We start from the raw sequence: 25256 nt of genomic DNA on the forward strand, positions 1-25256 counted from the left end.
CATAAGGGTTTAAAAAAAAAAAGAAGAATCCACGGTCCAATGCAGAAGAGTCAGGTTCCATCCCTGGTGTGGGAACTAAAACCCCATATGCCTGGGGCAACTAAGTTCAGACACACATTAAAGATATCATTCCATTGTTTTCAGCTCTCACTGCTACTATTGATAAGTCAGTCTGCCTCCCCCTCCCTTTTCTGTAGGTAATTTGTTTTCTGATCATTTTAAAATTCTCTTTGTTTTTAATATTTTATAATTTCATAAGACTGTGTCTAGATGGGGATTTTTATTTATCTGTCTTGAGATTATTTGGCTTGAATCCATGGGTTGTTTTTCATTAGTTCTCCAAAATGCTGAATCAAAATCTTTTCAAGTATTTCCTCTGCCTGATTCACTCTTCTAAGTAGTATTTTACACTGTCTCAGTCTATACGCTATGATTCTTAACCTGTCATATTTTCTCCTTCTTGCCATCTTCTGGGTAATTGCCTTAGATTCACCACTTGTTTCTTCAAATATGTCTGCTCTATTATTAAATTTATTAATTTTTTATTTCATTCCATTTCACATTCAGAAGTTATATTAATATCTGGTTATTTCTAAAAATCTGTTCTTTTTCTTATAGTTTCCTATCTTATCCTGATATTTTCAAGCTTGCACTTTATTCTTTAAATAATCACAGTTAAATTATAATTTGTTTTATAATTTCTTTATCAGAAATCTACTGCGGCCTCTGTTGGTTCCTGCTCATTTTTTCTTGTAGATTTAATTATTCATACTGTGAGATGTTTACCTTCCATGAAACTTTATTTGGGGAAGTTCTTTGAAGCCTTAAATAAAATGTATTTCCTCCAGAGACTATCTTAAGATTGCTAAGCTTTTATTGGAATTAAGGGCCAACTTGTGGCTCCAAATCCTTAGCAGCCATTTCCCTCTTTTACTAAAGCATTTCTGAGACAGTCAATTTTACTTGTAGTTCCCAGAGATACAGAGAAGGGAATTATTTCCAGGTCATTCTTACATTAAGAAATTGGCAAATTAAGGCCAGCAAGCCAAATCTGTTCTACTACCTGTTTTTGTAAATAAAGTCTCATTGGAATATAGCTACACCCACATGCTTATGTACTGTCAATGGATGCTTTAATACAACAGAAGGGCTGCAAGTTTTGACAGAGACTATGCTGCTCACAAAGCCTAAAATACTTACTATGTGACCCTTTACAGAAAAAAGTTTACTGATCCCTGGTGTAGTCCACTGGGGTCTTGCTTTATGGGGTTATTTCCTATGCACCTCCTCAAATTAGGCTGTCTCCAGTCTGCTAACTCCTTTGAGGCAGGGAAAACCAAAATTCAAGTTCCCTAGGTTTGGCTAACACTAGCTAGTGAAAACTAGCAACAGTGCTGTTTAACTCTACCATTTCCTGCCTTCATTCAGTCCCTGTTCTGAAAATGTCTTAACTTTATTAAGAGCTTATCAATTCTTTAAGTATTGATATTTATTCTTTCATATTTTTTGCAGAAGTTTTGTTATTTATAGCAAAAGGATTGATTCAGGTACTTATCCTGCCATATTACTAGAAATTAAAAGCTGAATGATTTTTAAAAGTATTTTAATACAGGAGTAGCTTTTTAACTTGACTCTGCTCAACAAATTCAACAGATTAACTGATGTAAAACATACTGATACCCAAGGTATATTGAACACTCTCAACTATTAATAGTAGACTTCTAGTATGTCTGTATACTTCTGTGCTTGTGAGTTGCTGCATATCAAGAATTTGTCATGTTTCTACCCAAACATATTTAGGCCAGATATATTAATTACATAATATGACATAAACCACTAGAATATGAAGGAGAAAGAAATACATAGTAAACACGACATTCAGGATTAAGATGTGAATAGATTTAACACAGAGAATGTGTCAAGTGAATTGGTAATGTTTTACTTCTTTTGCTATGTGCTGGCTGCATTGATGTTTGTTATACTTAAGCTCTAGCTCTTTTTTATGTCTCAAGTATTTCATAGTTAATTTTTTAATGACTGTTACTATGAAAATTAAGTTGAATGCTTTAGAAAGACATGTTAAAATAAAGCTGTTTAAAAATCTTTCTTTTAGTTATGAGAAATAAAAATGAAGAAAAACCATAAAAATTTATTAGCATTTTGTGATTAGACTGCTTCATGAGTATCTTTAAACTAATTATAGTACTTTAAAGAAATAGAAATGATTATTACTGGTATGCTATTTAAAAAAAAAAAAATACTGCAAAAACTCCAATCAGCTGAGCCATGCTCAAAGGTCTTACCCTCCAATCAGAAAATTAGCAAATGAAGTTCTTGTACATTTACATGTTTCAGGTCAACATAAAATTTTATGATGGTTCTAACAGGCACTTACTTTTAAAAGTAAATAATTGGGCTCCAAAATCACTGCAGATGGTGATTGCAGCCATGAAATTAAAAGACACTCCTTGGAAGGAAAGTTATGACCAACCTAGATAGCATATTGAAAAGCAGAGACATTACTTTGCTAACAAAGGTCCGTCTGGTCAAGGCTATGGTTTTTCCAGTGGTCATGTATGGATGTGAGAGTTGGACTGTGAAGAAAGCTGAGAGCCAAAGAATTGATACTTTTGAACTGTAGTGTTGGAGAAGACTCTTGAGCATCCCTTGGACTGCAAGGAGATCCAACAAGTCCATCCTAAAGGAGATCAGTCCTGAATGTTCTTTGGAAGGAGTGATGCTAAAGCTGAAACTCCAGTACTTTGGCCACCTCATGCGAAGAGTTGACTCATTGGAAAAGACTCTGATGCTGGGAGGGATTCGGGGCAGGAGGAGATAGGGACAACAGAGGATGAGAAGGCTGGATGGCATCACCAACTTGATGGACATGAGTTTGAGTGAACTCCGGGAGTTGGTGATGGACAGGGAGGCCTGGTGTGCTGTGATTCATGGGGTCACAAAGAGTCTGACACAACTGAGTGACTGAACTGAACTGAACTGAACCACTTTCAGTTCCAATCATGTTAGACAAGAGGACTTCTAGTAGCAAGTAAATCTGTTGAATCACATTACCAAAAAGCACACTATACATACTACTTTATGATTAAATAATTATTTAATTATTAGTTGGCCAAAACATAATGTTAATGCTAATCGGGCTAAGCTCTCCATTTCCTCTTCTATAGCTTCAAACTATACCCTGAAACCTGGTTGTCTAAAAAACTGGTTAAAAAATATAGATACACATATGAAAAAAAACAAGAATATAGATAAATGTATCAATAATATTACAAAAACTATTTGAGACTGCATATCTTTGGGAAAACATATACAACTGAATGACAAGCTTAAAAAGCATTTATATAATACAATGTCAGTTGTGTAAAAAACAAATGAATAGAAAAAAGTAAAGAAATACACAAAACCATTAACAAGAGAGATTTTAAAAATTTAATACTGTTTTTATATTTATCAAATATTCTCCAATCAGAATGGAATGTTCTTTGTTAAAAATATTAACCTTCTAAATTATATGTCCTAATTACAAAGGTGCTATTTTAAATTTTATACTTATTGACAACAATTTGATAGACTTCACTATTTTTTTTTAAGTTTTGAAAATAATTTTATAAAACTAACCTTTTCCAGAGACAATCTTTGGAGTGTTAAAGAAAAGACTGCCATGCTGAAGATCCATTGTTTCTCCCTTCAGTTTGTCTGTCACAACATCAACAAGGGCAAGCTCATCAGCCAAATCCTAAAATACATGAAAGGTCTGAAAAAATGTTCCCATTTCAATTTTAAGAGAAAAAGAAAAAAGTTTATGTGGTTATTTTATAATCAGACTTCCCTATAGCTCAGATGGTAAATAATCTGCAAAGAAGTGCTACATTTTTGTAGAAAAAGTGGTATAAAATAATAATTCTTTACAGGAGTTCTTTGGTGGCCTAGTGGTTGGGATTTTGGACTTTCACTGATCCCTGGTCAGGGAACAGAGATCCTGTAAGCTGCAAGGCTTGGCCAAAAAGAAAAAAAGTCTTTTAATGTGCCTATACTTTGGCCACCTGATGCGAAGAGCTGACTCATTTGAAAAGACCCTGATGCTGGGAAAGATTGAAGGCGAGAGGAGAAGGGGACGACAGAGGATGAGATGGTTGGATGGCACCATTGATCAATGGACATGAGTTTGAGTAAACTCCGGGAGTTGGTGATGGACAGGGAGGCCTGGAGTCCTGCGGTTCATGAGGTCGCAAAGATTCGGACACTACTGAGCAACTGAACTGAACTGAATGTAGTAAAGACACCAGAAGTTAAGGTAAACAACAGAATGCAGCAAAAAGTATTAATTGTTTTGCCTTCAAGTAATTGTTAAGTTTTTTAGAATTGTTTTTTCTCCCCACTTCAGATAACATCTTTAAAACAAACAAAAACTTATGAAATCCTTTCAAAGGATTTTATTATATTTAACCCTTATGCCTAATTTCTGAACTTGAAGCTGTTTTTTAGTATGAATCCTTATGGCCAAAAATGAAAGGTAGGCACCTCTGGGAAACCACTTCATGTAGCTTGGTATATTACAATTAACATTAGCCCTCCAACTTAGGGGCAGGTAAGTAACCATACACCCAGACCCAACCAATTGTTTCATCCTTCCTTCTGGACTCAGCAGTTACTTCACAAATGGGCATACGGCCCAGGCATAACAAATGAGCACAGTGTCTGTGAGCTTAGAAAGTGGAAGTGAATTCTGGCCCTTTCACCTCCTAGGCATGTGACCAGGAGCAAGCTCTTTAACATATATGCTTCAGTATTTTCATCTATAAATGGAGATGATAACAGTACCTGCCTCCTAAGGTTGTTATAAAGATTTAAAAATACCTTTAAAACATTTAGAGAGGTGAAAAACTTAATGAAAACTACAAAACTGCTGAAACAAATTAAAGAAGAAACAAATAAACAGACATCCTATGTTCATGGACTGGAAGATAAAGTATTATTAAGATGTCAATACTACTCCAAGCAATCTTCAGATTTAATGCAACCACTACAAAATTTGTTTCAAGAATTAGAAAATTCCATTCTAAAATTCTTATGGAATCTCAAGAGACTCTGTATAACCAAAACAATCTTCAAAAGGAATAAAGAAGGTGATCTCAAGCTTCCTGATTTCAATATTTATGACAAAGCTACAGTAATCAAAACAGTGTGGTACTGACATAATGAGACATATAGACCAATGCAGCACAAGAGAGTCCAGGGGGGAAACTCCCACATATGTGGTCAGGTATTTTTTAACAAGAGTGCCAGGATTATTCAATAGGGAAAGGACAGCATTTTCAACAAATGGTATTGGGATAACTGCACACTCACATGCAAAAGAATAAGGTTGGACTGTTTACATTATACCATAGATAAAATTAACCAAAAATGGATCAAAGAGCTAAATGTAAGCCCCAAAACTATAAAACTCTTAGAAGAAAAGATAGAGGGAAAACTTCACGACATTAGGTTTGGCAGTGATTTTTGGATATAACACCAAAAGCACAATAACAAAAATAAAAAGATACATTGAACTACAAAGTCAGAAAAAGAAAACAAATATTGCATGGTAATGCATATATATGGAATCTAGAAAAATGGTACATATGGTACATATGAACTCTTATTTGCAGAGCAGAAATAAGAGACACAGATGTAGAGAACATATGGACACCAAGGGGGAGAAGGAGGTAGGATGAATTGGGAAACTGAGATTGATATATATACACTATTGATACTATCCATAAAATAGATAACTGATGAGAACCTACTCTATAGCACAGGGAACTCTATACTCAGTGCTCTGTGGTGATCTAAATGGAAGGAAGTCCAAAAAAGAGGGGCTAGGAATGACAGTCAGGTAGGAAGGCTAGGGATCCCTAAGGGGCAGGAGGAAATAAACTGCAAGTGGCAGACGTTTTTCTCTCTCTTCTAATCCTCGGAGAAGGCAATGGCACTCCACTCCAGTACTCTTGCCTGGAAAATCCCATGGACGGAGGATCCTGGCAGGCTGCAGTCCAGGGGGTCGCTAAGAGTCGGACACGACTGAGCGACTTCACTTTCACTTTTCACTTTTCTGCACTGGAGAAGGAAGTGGCAACCCACTCCAGTGTTCTCGCCTGGAGAATCCCAGGGACAGGGGAGCCTGGTGGGCTGCCATCCATGGGGTCGCACAGAGTTGGACACGACTGAAGCGATTTAGCAGCAGCAGCAGCAGCCCATATCAGCTCTGATTTTGTAGAGTTAAGAGGAAAGAAAGATCTTGATAAGTCAGTCTGCCTCCCGCTCCCTTTTCTGTAGGTAATTTCTTTTCTGATCATTTTAAAATTCTCTTTGTTTTTAATATTTTCTAATTTCACAAGACTGTGTCTAGATGGGGATTTTTATTTATCCGTCTTGAGATTATTTGGCTTGAATCCTGTGTTGTCGGGACACTTGGTTACACCTGAACTTAACTTTGAGCTGCTAATGGCTCAACAAACCAATGCATTTTTCTTATGGAAATATTTTTCTTAAGCTATGTTAATGAAACTATGTATTTGCTTTGGAATCTGCCTTTCTTCAAATGGGTTCTGCCTAAGAAGTCAAGCGGGCCTTAGGAAGAAGTACTGCAAACAAAGCTAGTGGAGGTGATGGAATTCCAGCTGAGCTATTTCAAATCCTAAAAGATGATGCTGTTAAAAGTGCTGCACTCAATATGTCAGCAAATTTGGAAAACTCAACAGGGGCCACAGGACTGGAAAAGGTCAGCTTTCATTCCAATCCCAAAGAAAGCAATGCCAAGACTTTTCAAACCACCACACAATTGCACTCATTTCACAAGCTAGCAAACTAATGCTCAAAATTCTCCAAGCCAGGCTTCAACAATATGTTAACCGAGAACTTCCAGATGTTCAAGCTGGATTTAGAAAAGGCAGAGGAACCAGAGATCAAATTGCCAACATCCATTGGATCATAGAAAAGAGCAAGAGAATTCTAGAAAAACATCTTCTGCTTCATTGACTATGCTAAAGCCTTTGTGTGAATCACAACAAACTGTGGAAAATTCTTAAAGAGATGGGACTATCAGACCACCTTACCTGCCTCCTGAGAAATCTGTATGCAGGTCAAGAAGCAACAGTTAGAATGGGACATGGAACAATTTGAACTGATTCAAAATTGGGAAAGGAGTGTGTCAAGGCTGTATGTTGTTATTCTGCTTAACTTATATGCAGAATACATCATGGGAAATGCCGGGCTAGATGAAGCTCAAGCTGGAATCAAGACCGCCAGGAGAAATATCAATAACCCAGATATGCACATGACATCATCCTTATGGTGGAAAGCAAAGAGGAACTAAAGAGCCTCTTGATGAAGGTGAAAGAAGGGAGTGAAAAAGCTGGCTTAAACCTCAACATTCAAAAAACTAAGATCATGGCATCCGGTCCCATCACTTCATGGTAAATAGCTGGGAAACAATGGAGACAGTGACAGACAATTTGTTTGGGCTCCAAAATCACTGCAGATGGTGACTGCAGGCATGAAATTAAAAGACACTTGCTCCTTGGAAGAAAAGTTATGACAAACCTAGACAGCGTATAAAAAGCAGACACATCACTTTGCCCACAAAGTAGTCAAAGGTCTGGATGGTTTTTCTCATATCCAGTCATGTATGGATGTGAGAGTTGGACCAAAAGAGCTGATCACCAAAGAATTGATGCTTTAGAACTGTGATGTTGGAGAAGACTCTTGAGAGTCCCTTTGATTGCAAGGAGATCAAACCAGTCAATCCTAAAGGAAATCAGCCCTGAATATTCATTGGAAGCTGAAGCTCCCATACTTTGGCCACCTGATGTGAAGAGCCGACTCATTAGAAGAGACCCTGATGCAGTGAAAGATTGAAGGCAGGAGGAGGAGGGGACGACATACAATGAGATGGTTGGATGCCATCACTGATTCAATGGACATAAGCCTGAGCAAGCTCTGGGAGATGGTGAAGGACAGGGAAGCCTGGTGTACTGTAATCCATGGGGTGGCAAAGAGTCAGACACGACTGAGCAACCGAACAACAAAAATGTATACATATAGCTGATTCACTCCACTGTACAGCAGAAACACAACACTGTAAAGCAACTATATTCCAATAAATTTTTTAATTTAAAACTTGTGTGTATCAAAGGACACAACCAACAGAACAAAAAGGAAACCCAAGGAATGGGTGAAAAATTTTGAAAGTGAAATGAAAATCACTGAGTCATGTCCAACTCTTGGCAATCCCATGGACTATACAGTCCATGGAATTCTCTAGGCCAGAATACTGGAGTGGGCAGCCTTTGCCTTCTCCAGGGGATCTCCCCAACCCAGGGATCAAACCCAGGTCACCAGCATTGCAGGTGGATTCTTTACCAGCTGAGCCACAAGGGAAACCTAGTATTTGAAAATCATTTACCCTAATAAGCAGTTAATATTTAGAATATAAAAAGTACTCCTACAACAACAAACTCAACTTAAAAATGGGCAAAAGATTTGAAACAGACACGTCTTCAAAGCTATACAAATAGCCAACAGGCACGTGGAAAGATATTCTGGAAATAGTAAGGAAAATTAAAGGACTTCCATTGTTATTTTATCAAATTAGGTGCTTTTGTTTTATAATGAGCAGGTAATGCTTATATAATTAAAAAAATGTAAGTATAAGCCATTGGGAAATATGATTTTCATACATTACTCTTCAAGAAAGGCAAAGTGATGAATTACTTTAACAGAAAACGTTATATCATATTAACAAAATAATGTAATAAATGTTTCTATGAATAAATTTAAATAGTCTGACTAAACACATATGTGTGCTTAGTCACTCAGTTATGTCCAATTCTTTGCCACCCTTTGGACTGCAGCCTGCCAGGATCCTCTGTTCATGGATTTTTTTCCAGGCAAGAATAGTGGGATAGGTTGCCATTTCCTCCTCCAGGGGATCTTTTCGATCCATGGATTGAACCCTGGTCTCCTGTGTCTCCTGCATTACAAGTCGATTCTTTACCAGCTGAGCCATCGGGGAAGCCCGTAATATTAGCATTATTTTGCTAAGGTTACATTTTAATCTTAACAAAAATAATTTAATCAGTGTGTCTCCTATGAATAAATTTACACAGCCTGGCAATGCTTCACACATGGTAAACTCTAAATAAATGTTTCTTAAGTAAAAAATCAGGTGATACTTCTTTGCTGTCAAGGGGTTAACCCTGCAACCCTGCGCTCAACATCTACAAGACCTATCAGTGCTCATTTATTTTCAGCCACAGTATAAGCTTATCACTTACCTTCAGCAAGATACAAATCGCACACGCCATGCCTACAGCACCAGTTCCAACAATGGTGATCTTACTCTGGGAGACTTCATCTTCCTCAATTAGATTCTCAATAAGCTGCTCCTTGACAGATGACATTTTGAGAACCTGATAGAGATAATGTAATTTCAGAGGAAGCAATCTCCCTGAACTAATCACTCTAATATCTATGGAAGTACCTCTTGAGTTTGCAGAATGTCAGAAGGGGGAAGCCAAAGGAAAAAAATACCTGCTCGCCAGGTGTGGAGGGGTAGAAAACCGACGAGTGTATCTATCAGTGTTAGAGACTGGGGCACCGAGAAGTTTTTAAAACGTCTCCCTGCCCCAAGCCACCACTTTCGCTCCAGTCCCAGTCACTCACAAACGCTTATCTTGTGGCCCAAGGCCGGAATGCACAACGCACGACCTTTAAGTCGCTTTTTAAGCTACACCACGAAAACCTACATAGCGATGTGAGTAGACGCGTGAAGCCCAGCGACCGTTACTGTCTGAACCGTTAGGCAAGCACGCTCCTACGCACGCACGCCTCTTCTCCGTCAGCACACAAGCTCCGCCCCATGGCCGCCTCGTGCGCAGGCGCATTGGCAGGGGCTTGGCCTTTGGTGTGAGTGGGTTCGTGAGTACCTGCTGTCGTGTTGTCGTAATCTTCGTGTAAGGAATTTTAGTTGGTCTCAAAGACTGTGCAAGAGAGGGATATTGGTGTGTCGTTTCATTTCCTTCGGCTGGTCTAGGCCTGAGACTGATTTAAAAGCTGAAACTTCGGAGACCAGACCCACCTGGGGGGCAAGGGGGCAAGCTCGAAGCCTTCGTGGGAAAGAACTCTCAGGCGAGCACCTCCTGTTCACCAGTGGGCCAGCTAAAACTAGCATCCTGAGGACGATGCTTCGAAATGCTGAATTGAGAAAACAAGGTGGTAATGAAAAGGGCATGGTTAGTGTTCTAAGGTGATTTTAATTTATGCGAGGAATTTATAACTCACAGGTTGGGACACAACCTCACCTGTCATCTTTTGTCATCACTTGCATCTGAATCCCTTTTCAAAATATAAAAGATAATCCATTTTCTGTATAAAAGCTAGTAGTTTTTTTTTTTTTTTTTTTTAATGTAGTTTAGATCATGCAGTAAGTCTGCTTAAAATCCTTCAATGGCTTTCTGATGCACTTAACTAATTTTTACTACAATCTAAGAAGTGGTCAATACGTGGCCTCCTTTCATCCCTCCAACTTCTCAAGACACCACTTCCTTCCAGCTTTTGGACAGCTTTTTCCCATTTCAGGACTTTCTGCTGTTGCGTATGTCAGCAAAGTTCTTCCCCAGTTCAGTTCAGTTCAGTCCACTCGTTCAGTCGTGTCTGACTCTTTACGACCCCATGAATCGCAGCAGGCCAGGCCTCCCTGTCCCTCACCAGCCCTTGTCAAAAGTTGGTTCCTCATTTTGTTTTGAACAAAAACGGCAGTTCCTCTAACTTTCCTTGACAAATATATCAACTACCATTCCCCTCCCAACATCTCTCGTTTCTCTTATGGCACTTTTCACAACCTATTACTAGCCCCAGGCAAGGGCTTCTCAGGTGTGGCAGTGGCTACTGAATCTGTACTACTACTTGGCTTGTTTACTTCCACAACATCTTCTGGCCCTTGTACCTCATTTACTAGAGACTGTGAGATAGTGCTGACTTGGATGACTTCCAGATCCAAGCTCTACACCTGCATGCCAAAAGAAGTGTCATTTTCATAGTGATCAAACTCCTACTTAGGTGAAGAAAGAGGCTCTTCATACCTGCCCAAGGCACATATTCTGAACATCCCCTTTGCTTCTCCTACCAACTGGCGACTTATTTTAAGATGGGGCTAAGGCCTGCTTTGTCCACTTCCCAAGGTTATTAAAATGAGATCATATTCCATTAAAAACAATCAGGGCTCCTTGCAGAGTTGGCCTACCCTTGCCTAGGGCAGGAAGATACATGGTGAACATGGAACATGTAATGTGCCAGAAAGTAAGGAAGCTTTACAAGATTAAATCTGAAAATTCATGAAATATTTAATCTGTTAAGCATTTTGTCATGTTGATATTAGCTAATTTATTGTGTGAACACGAAATAAGGGTAAATATGTTTTTTTAAAAGACTGCATCAGAGTCTACAAAAGGGTATAGGAATAACTTAATATTTCTTTGGGGGGATAATTAACAGTTCTTAGTGGTAATAGTTGCATAACTATGTGAATCCATAGAACTATACACTTTAAAAGAGTGAATTTTGTGCTCTGTAACATATCTTAAGGCTATTGAAGTCTATAGGAAGGCAAATCCTATTATAACAGCTAATTGTAAGGCCTATGTAGGCTCGTCTTATCCTTCTACATTTGAGACCCATTAAAAAACATAGTTCTCTTAACTGTCTCTCAAATAGGAAAGTTTGGAAGTGATGACCATAACATTGTTCTAGTTAACCTCTGGAAGTATGGTTTTTAGGCCTGAAGAAGGTCATAGTTATAGAAATATTTTGAGGGAGATCTAAAGAAAATTTTTGAATAGATAACTACCAGGACTATTTGGTTTAAAATTAAGTACCACGAGATGGTTGGATGGCATCAGTGACTCAGTGGACATGAGTTTGAACAAACTCCCAAGAGATAGTGAAGGACAGGGAAGTCTGGTATGCTGCAGACCATGGTGTCACAGAGTTGGACACAACTAAGTGACTGAAAAACAGTTGTTACTGGCCTCCAGAGTGAAGGTTCTTACAAAATCTCCCCCTGTAGTGGCACAGAACCACTGCTTATGTTCAGTTGGCAAGTAATGTTTTTTACACCTGTGTATAGGGTGTTACCTTTCTTTGGGATTGGAATGAAAACTAACGTTTACCAGTCCTGTGGCCACTGATGAGTTTTCCAAATTTGCTGGCATATTGAGTGTAGCACTTTCACAGCGTCATCTTTCAGGATTTGAAATAGCTCAACTGGACTTCCATCACCTCCACTAACTTTGTACTGGTGCTTTCTAAGGCCCACTTGACTTCATATTCCAGGATGTCTCTAGGTGAGTGATCACACCATCGTGATTATCTGGGTCATGAAGCTCTCTTTTGTACAGTTCTTCTGTGTATTCTTGCCACCTCTTCTTTATATCTTCTGCTTCTGTTAGGTCCATACCATTTCTGTCCTTTATCAAGCCCATCTTTGCATGAAATGTTCCCTTGGTATCTCTAATTTTCTTGAAGAGAGTCTTTCCCATTCTGTTGTTTTCCTCTATTTCTTTGCATTGATCACTGAGGAAAGCTTTCTTATCTCTTCTTGCTATTCTTTGGAACTCTGCATTCAGATGCTTATATCTTTCCTTTTCTCCTGTGCTTTTCACTTCTCTTCTTTTCACAGCTATTTGTAAGGCCTCCTCAGACAGCCATTTTGCTTTTTTGCATTTCTTTTCCATAGGGATGGTCTTGATCCCTGTCTCCTGTACAATGTGAAACTACTGTACAATTGTACTCATCTCACACTCTAGTAAAGTAATGCTCAAAATTCTCCAAGCCAGGCTTCAGCAATATGTGAACCATGAACTTCCACATGTTCAAGCTAGTTTTAGAAAAGGCAGAGGAACCAGAGATCAAATTGCCAACATCCACTGGATCATGGAAAAAGCAAGAGAGTTCCAGAAAAACATCTATTTCTGCTTTATTGACTATGCCAAAGCCTTTGACTGTGTGGATCACAATAAACTGTGGAAAATTCTTCAAGAGATGGGAATACCAGACAACCTGACCTGCCTCTTGAGAAACCTGTATGCAGGTCAGGAAGCAACAGTTAGAACTGGACATGGAACAGACTGGTTCCAAATAGGAAAAGGAGTACGTCAAGGCTGTATATTGTCACCCTGCTTATTTAACTTATATGCAGAGTACATCAGGAGAAATGCTGGGCTGAAAGAAGCACAAGCTGGAGTCAAGATTGCCAGGAGAAATATCAATAACCTCAGATATGCAGATGACACCACCCTTAAGGCAGAAAGTGAAGAGGAACTAAAAAGCCTCTTGATGAAAGAGGAGAGTGAAAAAGTTGGCTTAAAGCTCAACATTCAGAAAATGAAGATCATGGCATCTGGTCCCATCACATCATGGGAAATAGATGGGAAACAGTGGAAACAGTGTCAGACTTTATATTTTTAGGCTCCAAAATCACTGCAGATGGTGATTTCAGACATGAAATTAAAAGACACTTACTCCTTGGAAGGAAAGTTATGACCAACCTAGATAGCATATTGAAAAGCAGAGATATTACCTTGCCAACAAAGGTCCATCTAGTCAAGGCTATGGTTCTTCCAGTGGTCATGTATGGATGTGAGAGTTGGACTATAAAGCAAGCTGAGCGCTGAAGAATTGATGCTTTTGAACTGTGGTGTTGGAGAAGACTCCTGAGAGTCCCTTGGACTGCAAGGAGATCCAACCAGTCCATCCTAAAGATCAGTCCTGGGTGTTCATTGGAAGGACTGATGCTGAGGCTGAAACTCCAATAGTTAGGCCACCTCATGCAAAGAGTGGACTCATTGGAAAAGACCCTGATGCTGGGAGAGATTGGGGGCAGGAGGAGAAGGGGACGACAGAGGATGAGATGGCTGGGTGGCATCATCGACTTGATGGACATGAGTTTGAGTGAACTCTGGGAGTGGGTGATGGACAGGGAGGCCTGGCATGCTGCGATTCATGGGGTTGCAGAGTCAGACACAACTGATTGACTGAACTGAACTGATAGGGTATTACCTATGTGAATTGTAGAGTACCAGTTATGATTAGCACTATAATCAAATTATCTCATAATATTTGAGGGCTTAGTATATTAAAATGATTACAATGGAAATGGTAACAAAACAGTCTAGCCAATCTAATCACACCCTTAATATGTTAATAAAGTCTCATTATTAGTAAACAGTACCCCTTAAAAAAATCAGTGTAGTATAGCCCAATAACCCAGTGGCTCCCATTTATGTAATGAACAAATAACAGCTTTACGACTTTGTATCTTAATTAACAGAGTAGTCACTGTTCAAGCTTTATTTATTGTTTTAGTTGGTATAACTTAGTTGGTTGCATTATTTATGTAATTTTCCCTTTTTACATTACAAGGCAATGTACACTATTCTGATACATACAGTACATAAGATTCTTTAGAACAGTTATGCACATGGCATGCAATACTGGATTTGTACATTGGATCCCAGGAAGTGATCAACTGGAGGGAAAAAAGTTGGACTAGGCACCTTGGCTAAAGGAACCAGAGGTTATATTACACAGTAAATACACATCTGGTTTGAAGGGCAACTGTAGCATCTGCAACATGGGCAGTGGTACCTCTTGAGGAAGTTGAATTATTTGACAAACCAATTTAGGACCACACAAGGTAAGTGCCATCCAGCATCAGGGTACAGCTGCAAGGTTTCATGAACCATTCCTTGCCATCCAGCAGGGTTTTATGAACCATTCCTATTTCTAACATTAGGAAATTGATTTTTTCCTAGGCTGTCTTAACATTACTGTTTTAATCACAGATCAGATATAAAGGACAATATGAATTACAACCTCCAACTAAAATCCTGTGTAGCCTAGACAGTGAAGTGATACAACATTAGAAGACTTTAAAACTGCAGTTCTTTCTGGATCCCCCAAAGTGTATCTGCACTCTTCTTCAAACAGGCCTCTTCTTCATGAGTCAGAGTCACTTTCACAACGTCTGAGATTCCATTCTGTCCCAAGATGCAAGGAACACTAAGGAAGACATCCTCTTTTATTCCATAGAGACCCTGAGGATGAAATGAAAAATATTTTATGTTTTTTCTATGCATTCTGGGATCTCCCAAGACTTTCTATTCTCTACAATCATGAAGCTTACTTAATACAACTTGGCAAGTAAAATTTCTTCCTAGATTTTCACTTAGGATGTAATGAACAGTGTAAAAGAAAGTCATTAAAATAGCAGCAAGACTTCCATTCTAAAAGAAAATCTATATTATTGCTATTACCCCTCATACTTCCCAATTTTTATTGTCTGACACTTTGGTAACTTTGAGCGTGATTTCTATTTTTCCCCAAAGGAGAAAAATTTGTGTCTTTTATAGTCTTCCACTCATCAACAAAATTGAATCAAGTTTTTCAGTCAACAGGTCATTATTAAGTAGCTATGTGTTAATAACCACAGTACTAGTAGACATTAATCCTAAAGCTCAACCATGTCTTTTCAAAAAAGAAAGCTGCAGGTGTACTAATTTCACTCAAATCAATGATTGAGGACTTACCTTAATCTAATTGCTTTCTGAAATGAGTTTAAAAAAAACAAAACAGGAAATAACGGCATTCAAGTACATTTTACTACACAGACCTACCTTAATCATGGTGGAAATCGGATGCACCCGCCTAAGATTCTTCATTATACTTTCTGCCAAATCGGCCACTGACAGTCCAATGGCCCAGGATGTGTAGCCTTTCAGTTTGATCACCTCATAAGCACTGTAGGATAGCGAAGGACAGGAAAAAGTAGGGTAGGAGGAACAAAGAAAAAGCTTTCACTGAACACGTGCTTTATAAGAAATCACTGATATAATAAGTAATACTATATAAATAATAAAGTTGCATTATATACCTAAGTATAACCCTTGCACATGTATGCCAGGATATCATGTATGGGGATGTTTACAATAGTACTGTTGGTAATAGCAAGAACCTGGCAACAACCCCAGTGCTCTTCAACGGGAGGATGGATAAATTATACATAGCTGTCAAAACAAACAACTATGGCTCAGGCAACAAAATAGATGATTCTTATAAAGGCAATGCTAAACTTAAAAAAGCAGATCCGAGAAGATTACATATTGCATGCTTGACTTGGGATTATCTCAGGAGTGTGTATGTGGGGGTGGGGGGTTAGGCGTAGAGAGGTAAGTGGGAAGAGCACAGAATCCACTCATTTCCAAGCACCAGCAGCCTAAGAATTCCAATTCAACAAACACTACAGTTAGTTGACAGCAACTGTCAACATTTCTTGGGTTGGATGATGGGGTCACAGGTTTTAATAAATACAAATCAGAGGGCCTTGCTTAGACCAATCATGATTCATTCTTCAATTCCATAGACCTGAGGTCTACACATGGCTACCTTATTTAAAGTAAATAATGCCAGTAAGTTGCAAGTTTCCTTATTTGAACAATTTCTAACAGTTAATTATTTTTTTGTACCATGATGAATTTGTATCTTGCTTAAAACTTTATAATCTGAGTAAACAAGCAGCTAGTTGTATTTGTATTCATGATTATAAGAACTTAGATTAAAAAATTCTTATTCCTAACTAAATCAATGATACATGCTTTTGAAGTAAAGACTGAATCTCAAATCAGGTAGACTTGTTTTATATCTTCGTTTACAAATACAGGAAGAATTATCATACTATAAACTGTAACATTAACACATGCCTGCAATATCTAATACCTTTACCTGTTTTATAGTACGAGTTTTAACAAGCTTTAGAAAACAAGTTTTCTGACAGTTACCAAATGCACAGGTTATTAAACTTTTCATCTTTTATCTTTCTGGCCACGTGCAGGGCTCGCCAGATCTCAGTTCCTCAACCAGGGATGAACTCACAAGTTCGGCAGTGAAAGCTCAAGTCCTAACCACTAGACAACCAGGGCATTTCCAAAACTTTTAATTTCTTAAATAAAAATAATAAATTTTAACCTGTTACAAACTATGAGATCTATTACCTGTCAACCACTTGTTTGTGAACCGCTTTCCACTGTTCCTTATCTGCATCAGTGCCTAATTCAGGGTGTAAATTCTTCAGGGAGACACCAGCAACATTCACTCCACTCCATACAGGCACTAAACAAAAGAGTACAGAATATATTCACTCCCAAGCACTGCCTAGCTGACCAGTAATTCTGACCCATTCTCCAAAAACTGTGTTTTCTTATTTGAGGAAGATTATCCCCTTTTGGTAGGTGGTCAAGACTACCAATACTTTTAGATTTTCTCTGATTAAATTATGTAAAGCTAAGAATTTTCACTGTATGCTAATCTGCTTTTTCCTAATGGGAAATATTGAGACGGGATATTATGAGATCTTAAGAGGAATTTTCTTGCCATAGGAACCGAGAACTCTGCACAAATTATAACATCTTTCAACTGTGATAACAGATTTTTTCTCATACATTGCATTTGGATCAGCTGACCTTTTCAGGACAAGCAGTTTGCCTATAAACAGCTGTGATATTAAGAACTATCATCTTATTTAATATGTTCATTGTAATAAATTTCATTCCTCATCCCTTATACCAAAATATGTCACACAAAAATGGCTAAAATCTTTAACAATTCTAGCATATAATTATACCAAGAGATAAGATTTCTGGAAACCATCTACCCTAATAAATGGATATCTGATTTAGACTCTGATTCAGTAATTATACTCCTGTCAATTTTTTTACACAATCTTTTTACAAACAATAAAAGAAGTCATACTTACCACTAGAGTCACCATGCTCCCCAAGGATCCACCCATGGCAGCTTAATGGGTGAACTCCCAGCCTCTCCCCCATGAGATAACGGAAGCGAGCTGAATCCAGATTGCAACCACTTCCAATAACACGGTTTTTGGGAAAGCCACTTATCTTCCAAGCCACATAGGTCAAAATATCGACTGTGGAGAAAACATTTAGGCAGAGGTATTATGTAAATTGGGCTTTCCTGGTAGCTCAGAAGGTAACAAATCTGCCCACAATGCAGGAGACCCGGGTTTGATCCCTGAGTCGGGAAGATCCCCTGGAAAATGGAATGGCTACCCACTCCAGTATTTTCGCTGCAGAACTCCATGGACAGAGGAACCTGGCAGGCCCCAGTCCACGGGGTCGCAAAGAGTTGGACACAATTGAGAGACTAACATTTTCACTATGTGAATCATGAGCTAATGACTGACTACTCAAGATTCATGGCTCTGTATAGATCTTGGTATTTATCATGACCAATCAATATTTCTGTTAATATTTTTAAGCCTCTGTATTGTGTATAACAAATACATTAAGAATTCAAGAAGTGTAGTTTAATGAAAATAAGTTGTGCATCAATAACACATTATTCATAATTATTCCTTATCCAAGGTCTTCCTAGGCAAGTTACAAATTTTAAAGTGCCAACTACATTAAAGACTTTGTTTCCCCTTGATGTTTTAAATGTAACTATTTTACAAAAACACAAATTCACTCTCAGGAGGAAAATGAAAAATATGAGAAATATATATAGATTATGATACATACTATCAGTTTTACTCTAGCTCATCTATTTTTATGCCATTAAAAGTCTCACCTGGATTGGAAACAACAAGCAACTTGCAATTTGGGCTGTATTTTACAATATTAGGAATGATGAATTTAAAGATGTTCACGTTACGCTGGACCAAATTCAGACGGCTCTCTCCCTCTTGCTGACGTGCCCCAGCTGTGATAATAACCAGCCTGGAGTTTGCTGTCACATTATAGTCTAGACAAAAGAGAAACAATAACTAGATTAAGGCTTTTAAGAAAACTCCAGCAAAAATTTGTTCCATTAACTTTTTAAATGGACAGTTTTATCAGGGTTTTGTGTATGTGGCATATATATGCCCAGACTCCTTTACTTTTGGAGTTTTATCACTGTGGCCACTTACATGGAGGAAGACTACACCGACACCTTCCTTGTATTATGTAAGTAGGTTGTGGCTTTATATAACTATGACTGGGGGGAGCTGAAAGGAATCACATTTATTTCACATTCATATCAAATGAGACACACCCCAATTTTTTGCCGCCTGAGCTTAACACTTTTCCATATTCCTATTTCTACTTAATTGTGGTCATATCAGCTCAGGGATGGGTTTTTTCTTTAAAGCAGAGGCAACTTCACACTTATCAAGCATGTCTTGCTTCTATATATCCTGTGGCACAGTATGGTTAATCCTGGGTTGAAGACAATGAAACGAGTAATCTATCAGATAAATGGTCAATGGTTTTCAAGTGTTAAAACAGACTATTTCGGCCCATGTCCGTTTCCTGGCTGGTGCTTGTAAAGTGTGACAGGGTCAAGCCAGGAATATCTGAACAGGCTCATTTACCCTGGTCTCTACCTTGTGTTAGTGTATGAAAGGAAGTAATGGAAGTAAGTGTATTTAACTATTTGAAGCAATGTGGTAAACTATGAACCCAAGAAGCTTTGCTAGTTATATTATAATTCAGATGTTTTCCACATCATGGACAAACTGGGTTTTCATTTAAAAACACTTTTGGAAATTCAAACATTGATATCTATAGATACCAATGCAAAATTGTTCAAAAGGCTCTCTTATCCTGTATAAAGAAGAAGTCTTTGAAGAACTGATAGGATTTTCAAGCCTGATAAAGAATTAAGCCTGACACAGAATGTAATATAAATTTGCCAAAATCAACCTTTGCCAGAGACAATTTTTGGTGTTCTAAGGAAAAGGCTGCCATGTTGGAGATCCATCATCTCTCCCTTCAGTTTATCTTCCATGACATCAACAAGAGCAACTTCATCTGCCAAGTCCTGAAAGACATAAAATTTTAGTTCAGTGGAAAATAGCCATTTCCAAATTTTTAGACAAGCATGAAAAATTTCCATATTTCTGGTATAGGAGAATTCTGCTACTTTATCATCAGTACGTACCTCAAAGTAGAGGCAGGCTCCCATTAAAAGCTCACTCATAGATGACATATACATAGGAAAAAGAACTGACCCCCTCTCTCACTGGAGCACCCTCGGCAAGGGCTCCACCACCACTGCACAGCAGCAGAACACCGAATTTGCAGTGAGTACCCCCCCGTCATGTGAAACTGCTCTATTTAGAAGCAGAACACCGAATTTGCAGTGAGTACCCCCCCGTCATGTGAAACTGCTCTATTTAGTCTCTCGAATTCAGTTTTACACATTGATTTTAGGTTGTTAGTCATTAAATAGATGATACCAACTAGTATTAAGGCCTAAAAAGTGGTATTCTAGATCATTCCCTGGTTACATGTTTTCCATATGTTAATCAACATAAAAGTTTTACTTATAGACAGATTTGTGCATTACAAAATGTTGGTGAAAAATATCCTTTCAAGTGAACCTACAGAAGTTCATAGGTGCATCTCAGACAAGGAGCACCAATAATAGCTTTAATACAAATGGAATGTGGACTATCACAACCAAAGAGATTATAAGAGCTGAGGTGCAGATCTACCCCTAATCATTTACAGTGTAATAAGTGGTCTGCCAGTTACTCTTAGCCACACCTGAGTTAGGGGGCATCACAGAAAACGACCACAGGTGGTTCACTGGTTTGGGAGAAATAAATGGCATCAATGTCTGATCCAAATGAAGACTTTGAATAACATGTGGTCTCTTTTAAGAACACACACAGCAACTTTCGTGATTACAAGACCTTTGCAGAGCTCATTTCTGCCTTCAGTCCCTTCTCATTTCAGTCCTTTTTGTTCAGAATCCAGAATTCATCACTTCACTTTCTTACTAGTAACTCCAAATCTGAACTTCAAAATATTTTAATATTGTAAGCTCTCTCAATTTCTTTTTAATACAAACCAGGCTTGAATGCTATAAAAAGTGTTTTTTATTCATTCACAAATTTTTTCTAATTAAATGTTAGTTCCACTATTGATACCAAAACTGCTACCCAAGGAGCGGGGCAGATGGGATTACTATGGGCAAAAGACTTCCCACATTCAGTTTAATTTTACCATGTATATGCATCAATTTCAATTCAAAAATTACTTTTAAATAATTTTAGCTTGCTTAAAGGCATAGACTCTACTTTTTCATTTGTAGGCAACTAACGAGGTTAAATAAAGCACAGCGAATTTAAGGAACTGGGTTTCCAACCTAGAAACCTTTAATTTTTGTAGTTTAGATAACCCTTTTGGTTTAGCATCAGGTTTTAAAAAGTTTGTTTCACATGAAGTTCTTTCAGTGAGTGCATGAGCTTATATATTTGTATATACAATGTGATAATGCAATCTTGGAGAGTAAATGGTAGACGGGTGGAGTCAAGGTATCTTTAAGGGACTTGCAAAGTGCAAGGCTCTCACTTACCTTCATTAAGATACTGATGGCACAGGCCATGCCAACAGCACCAACCCCAACAATTGTAATCTTATTCTGGGGGACATGTTCTTCCTTAAGAAGATTCTGAATCAGCTGATCCTTGAGAGTTGCCATCTTGGACTTAGACCCTAAAGGAACCTATAAGGGAAAAACATGCCCTGTCACTTGCATCCTTCCGAAAACTGTTCTGAAAAAGCTTCTTTTGCTTCTTTTTGGGATACCTGCCCCTAAAAATCACAAGAAATGACTAAAAGCGGGGGAGGAGGGAAGAAACCTACGAAGAGACAAAGAAGAACTGAAAGGCCTAATGCCGGGCTCTGGTCTTGGTATAAAGTTCCTCACCTTGGCGTGGAAAAATAATACAGAAGTTTGGGTATAAGTATAGCCTCCTGAAGGCTTACTCATCTTGACTTATTAACTCCAAGTGGAGCTAGCCTTTCTTCAAACAAGATCGCTATAAGCCGCCGGCCCACCTTGGGCTCCTGCCAAGCCCTTAAGGACCACAGGTACAGCTCTATTCCAATCCCCAGGACTCTTGCCAAGCACTGCAAGGACCACAGATACGTGCATAAAGCGGCTCTAACCGCCTTCACACACTAGCCGGAACCCGTGGGAGCTCTGCTCATGCGCAGCTCTAGTTTTCGCCTCCCTGTCCCCAACCCCCGCCCCGAAGAAGCAGTGAACATCCAGTGGCCAGTGTGCAGAGGCCCGCGGAGTTTACGCCCCGCCCAGACCCGGAAGATTAGCGGCCGCCCCTCCCCCACCCAAGCACCGCGCCGCTCATCTTGTGCGCAAGCGCACTTCACAGCGCTGGGTGGAGGCCAGAGCCGAGTGCCTCCGCGCCGCTGGCTACTGAGAGGTGAGCGCTAGCCCGGACAGCCCGGCGCTGGCTTGCAGAGCCCCGCCCGTAAGCGGACCTGATAAGGAGGGAGTCTACTGCTCTGTGGGTCTGAATGAGCTCGGAATCAAAAGACTTTTCCAGACTGAACTCGTGCTCTGAAGCACACTTGTTCGTGAAGCCCGGCTGGCTGCCTCCCCGGCCTGGCGCGCTGCCAGAACCAGAGTTTAAATCTTGATACCAGGCACCAGGGGCTGTTAGCCAATTCACATGGAGGCACCTCGCGTGGCTTCTGCCGTGATCTTAGTTGCAAAGGCGTGAGGACTGATATAAGGAAATTTTGTTACTACAGGGAATGTAGCAGTAGCTGCAGAGACCCCTAAAGTTCATCAGTAAAGTTCCTCTTGGTGGAAGCCTCGATTTCCAGAGCCAGGGAGGTGGGGGGTGGGGGGTAGGGTTGGGTAGGGGTGGTTCTGCGTTCACTGGAGAGATTTTCATAGATTGCATCCCGAAAGCACTACGTCTAATCTTGACACTGCTCCAAAGGGCAAAAATATCTGAGAGGACTTACAGGCAGGCAGCCCAGAGTCACCAAGCTGGAATCGAGTCTCTCCTGACAAATCATTGCTATTTCTAGACAGCCCTGAAAGGTTTCTGCAGCCCGGCAGGGGGAAGGGAGTGCTTTCTGCAGACATCTCCTGGTTTCACCAAAACCGAAGCTCTGGGCTCCAACGCTCCCTTCAGTGTGGGGATACGGATGGGAAGTGGAGCCCTGGAGAAAGAGGGTCTATCTCCCCCCAACTCTGCCAGGCCCTCACTGTGACCTTAGAGATGCCCTAATCGGCCTTAGGTTCCCCGTTTGTTAAAAGGAGATGAAGGTACCAGATAATCCTCTGATTCTACTGAGACGCGGGAGAGCTGGTACCCTTTCTCCTTCGTATTTATATGCACCACGTCTAGTTCAGCGACCGATACAGCGGCAGCTGCTTAACAAAAGTAACTTGCGCCAAGAACTCCTTCTCATCTGCAGGCAGCGGCTGCCCCAAGGAGCCCACCTCCCAAGAATGCCAGGATTACAATGCGATCCGAGCGCACCCAGCGGCTTTCCAGCTTCCGGGAATCCGCCCCAGACTGCTGAAGCTTTTTCGGTTCCGTGGACTCCGGCAACCTGACTTCAAGCTCCGTGCGGCTTGCTCATTTCAAGCCCGGGGGTGTACTCCATCCCCCAATCCCCCCTCCCCAACCAGTCGTCTCCTATTCCGTCTGCATCTACCCGGACCTTCGACCCCAGGTTAGGTGTGACCACCTCCTTGGTTCCCCAGCCCGGCCAGAGGCCATTGTGCCCACTTAGAGCAGCAGCAGCCGTTCAGGAGCCGGCCCCCGAGACCATTTGGTAGTGTGGGGCCACCGCCCAGGTCTCAGGACTATGCCCTTTGGAAGCAGCGCCTACACCTCCCAAGAGCGGGGACCCCCCCATGGGCAGCGCCTGGGCCAGTGAAGCCTAGAGCGATCGCCCTTGCCCTCGGGCGCAGAGAGCGCCAGGCCGGACCGTACCGGGAGTGACCGTCGAGCGGGCGGGCGTCGGAGGCGCACGGCGTGGGATCCGGACTTGGCTGCAGCAGCTCCGGTACTCGGAGTGGGGCGCGGGAGGGGCCTTAAATGGAACCGCGAGGCTGACGTCAAGGGGGAACCGGGCGGACGTGCGAGAACCCACGTGTGCGCTGGGGTGGGGGCGGGCTCCCAGCCGGGCTGGGCGGTGAAGATGCCCCGGCGGCGCGCGCAGGCGGAGGACCCGCAGGCGGGCCGACCCACGTGCGCCGAGACTTCAGAAGGACTGAGCAGAGGTGTGCTATCTCTGGCACAAAACACAGAGCCGTAAGCCGGGATCAAGCCGACCCTCCATTTCCTCTTCCATAAAATGTGGAAGTTACTTTCAAGGAATGCTCAACCTGAATTTTTGCCGCAGTTCCCCACTGCCCAACTTCTAGCACATAACCGACACTCGACAGAATATTTGTTGAAAAAAAGAAAATTCTTAGCACAGCGTCAGTCTACTTAACCCAAGTCGTGTGATTTCCAAAACGTGACCCTGCCTGTCCCCCAGGGCTAAAACTTGCAAGTCTCACAACTCAAAGTAAAACCTCAGCCTCTTGATTGCACTCCCTGCTGCCCTACCGGTCAAGCACCTGTGTCCCAGCCACGCCCCAGAGCAGCCTAGGTCTTATGTTTTTAACGTGATATTTTTACGTCCAGCCTTGGCTCACCCTGGTTCCTGGCCGGCCTTCCTCTGCTGTCTCTTTCAACTGTACCCATCTTCTCACCCTCCCCGCAACCCCACACACCCACAGAGTTGGTATCCCGCTCCTGTCTGCTTGCACCACACCAGTCTGTACATCCTGCCAACCGCTTTGCAGTAGAAGTGTGTGTGTGACTCACCTGTCCTACCTGCCCATGAATGTTTTAAGGGTATAGGTGAATCCACTTCCTCCATGCACCTGGGGCACCGATTAATAGCTGCCAGCTGTGAAAAATATCCCTACTGGTGAGTTCCTTGGTTTTGAAGGGAAAACTCTAAGCTCAGCTCCAGAAAACAGGGCAGCTTTCTAGCACATCCTAACAGTTTCCCCGGGCTTCCTAGGTGGCTTAGTGGTAAAGAATCCACCTGCCAGTGCAGGAGACGCGTTTGATCCCTGAATCAGGAAGATTCCCTGGAGAAGGGAATGGCAACCCACTCCAGTAGTCTTGCCTGGGAAATCCCATGGACAGAGGAGCCTGGCCAGCTACAATTCATGGGGTTGTAAGAGTCAGAGATGACTTAGCAACTAAACAACAAAAAACAGTTTTCCCACCACTCCAGGAGGCTCAGGAATCTAGTCTGTCTTCCCAAACACACAGCTGGAGGGACTGAGGGCCAGCCACAGGTTCT

At 40.7% G+C, this 25256-nt stretch overlaps 2 protein-coding genes across 6 annotated transcripts in view; both read right to left on the bottom strand.

The window, feature by feature from the left end:
• LOC109554479 (L-lactate dehydrogenase C chain) overlaps positions 1 to 9921 on the bottom strand; it is a 33019-nt gene extending 23098 nt beyond the window's left edge. For 2 of the 5 annotated variants that reach the window (XM_070783077.1, XM_070783079.1), the window contains exons 1-3: positions 9810 to 9920; positions 9339 to 9473; positions 3640 to 3757 (exon numbers count right to left, since the gene is read on the bottom strand). In XM_070783077.1, coding sequence (XP_070639178.1) covers positions 3640 to 3757; positions 9339 to 9464 — 244 coding nt within the window. In that variant the 5' untranslated portion in view covers positions 9465 to 9473; positions 9810 to 9920. Of the gene's footprint in view, positions 1 to 3639; positions 3758 to 9338; positions 9474 to 9594 lie in introns of all 5 variants that reach the window. The other 3 variants (XM_070783078.1, XM_070783076.1, XM_019954998.2) reach the window with 3 other exon arrangements.
• A 4473-nt stretch (positions 9922 to 14394) lies between these two features.
• Positions 14395 to 24039, bottom strand: LOC109554446 (L-lactate dehydrogenase A chain). Its single transcript, XM_019954957.2, has 8 exons — positions 23885 to 24039; positions 21481 to 21630; positions 19821 to 19938; positions 18706 to 18879; positions 17870 to 18043; positions 17109 to 17226; positions 15735 to 15858; positions 14395 to 15155 (listed from the first exon to the last, which is right to left on the bottom strand). Exons 2-8 carry the CDS (start codon positions 21604 to 21606, stop codon positions 14991 to 14993), a joined length of 999 nt encoding a protein of 332 aa, XP_019810516.1. The 5' UTR covers positions 21607 to 21630; positions 23885 to 24039; the 3' UTR covers positions 14395 to 14990.
• Positions 24040 to 25256: the final 1217 nt, after the last annotated feature.

This window comes from Bos indicus, chromosome 29 (assembly GCF_029378745.1).
Source record: "Bos indicus isolate NIAB-ARS_2022 breed Sahiwal x Tharparkar chromosome 29, NIAB-ARS_B.indTharparkar_mat_pri_1.0, whole genome shotgun sequence".
Lineage (NCBI taxonomy): Eukaryota > Metazoa > Chordata > Mammalia > Artiodactyla > Bovidae > Bos > Bos indicus.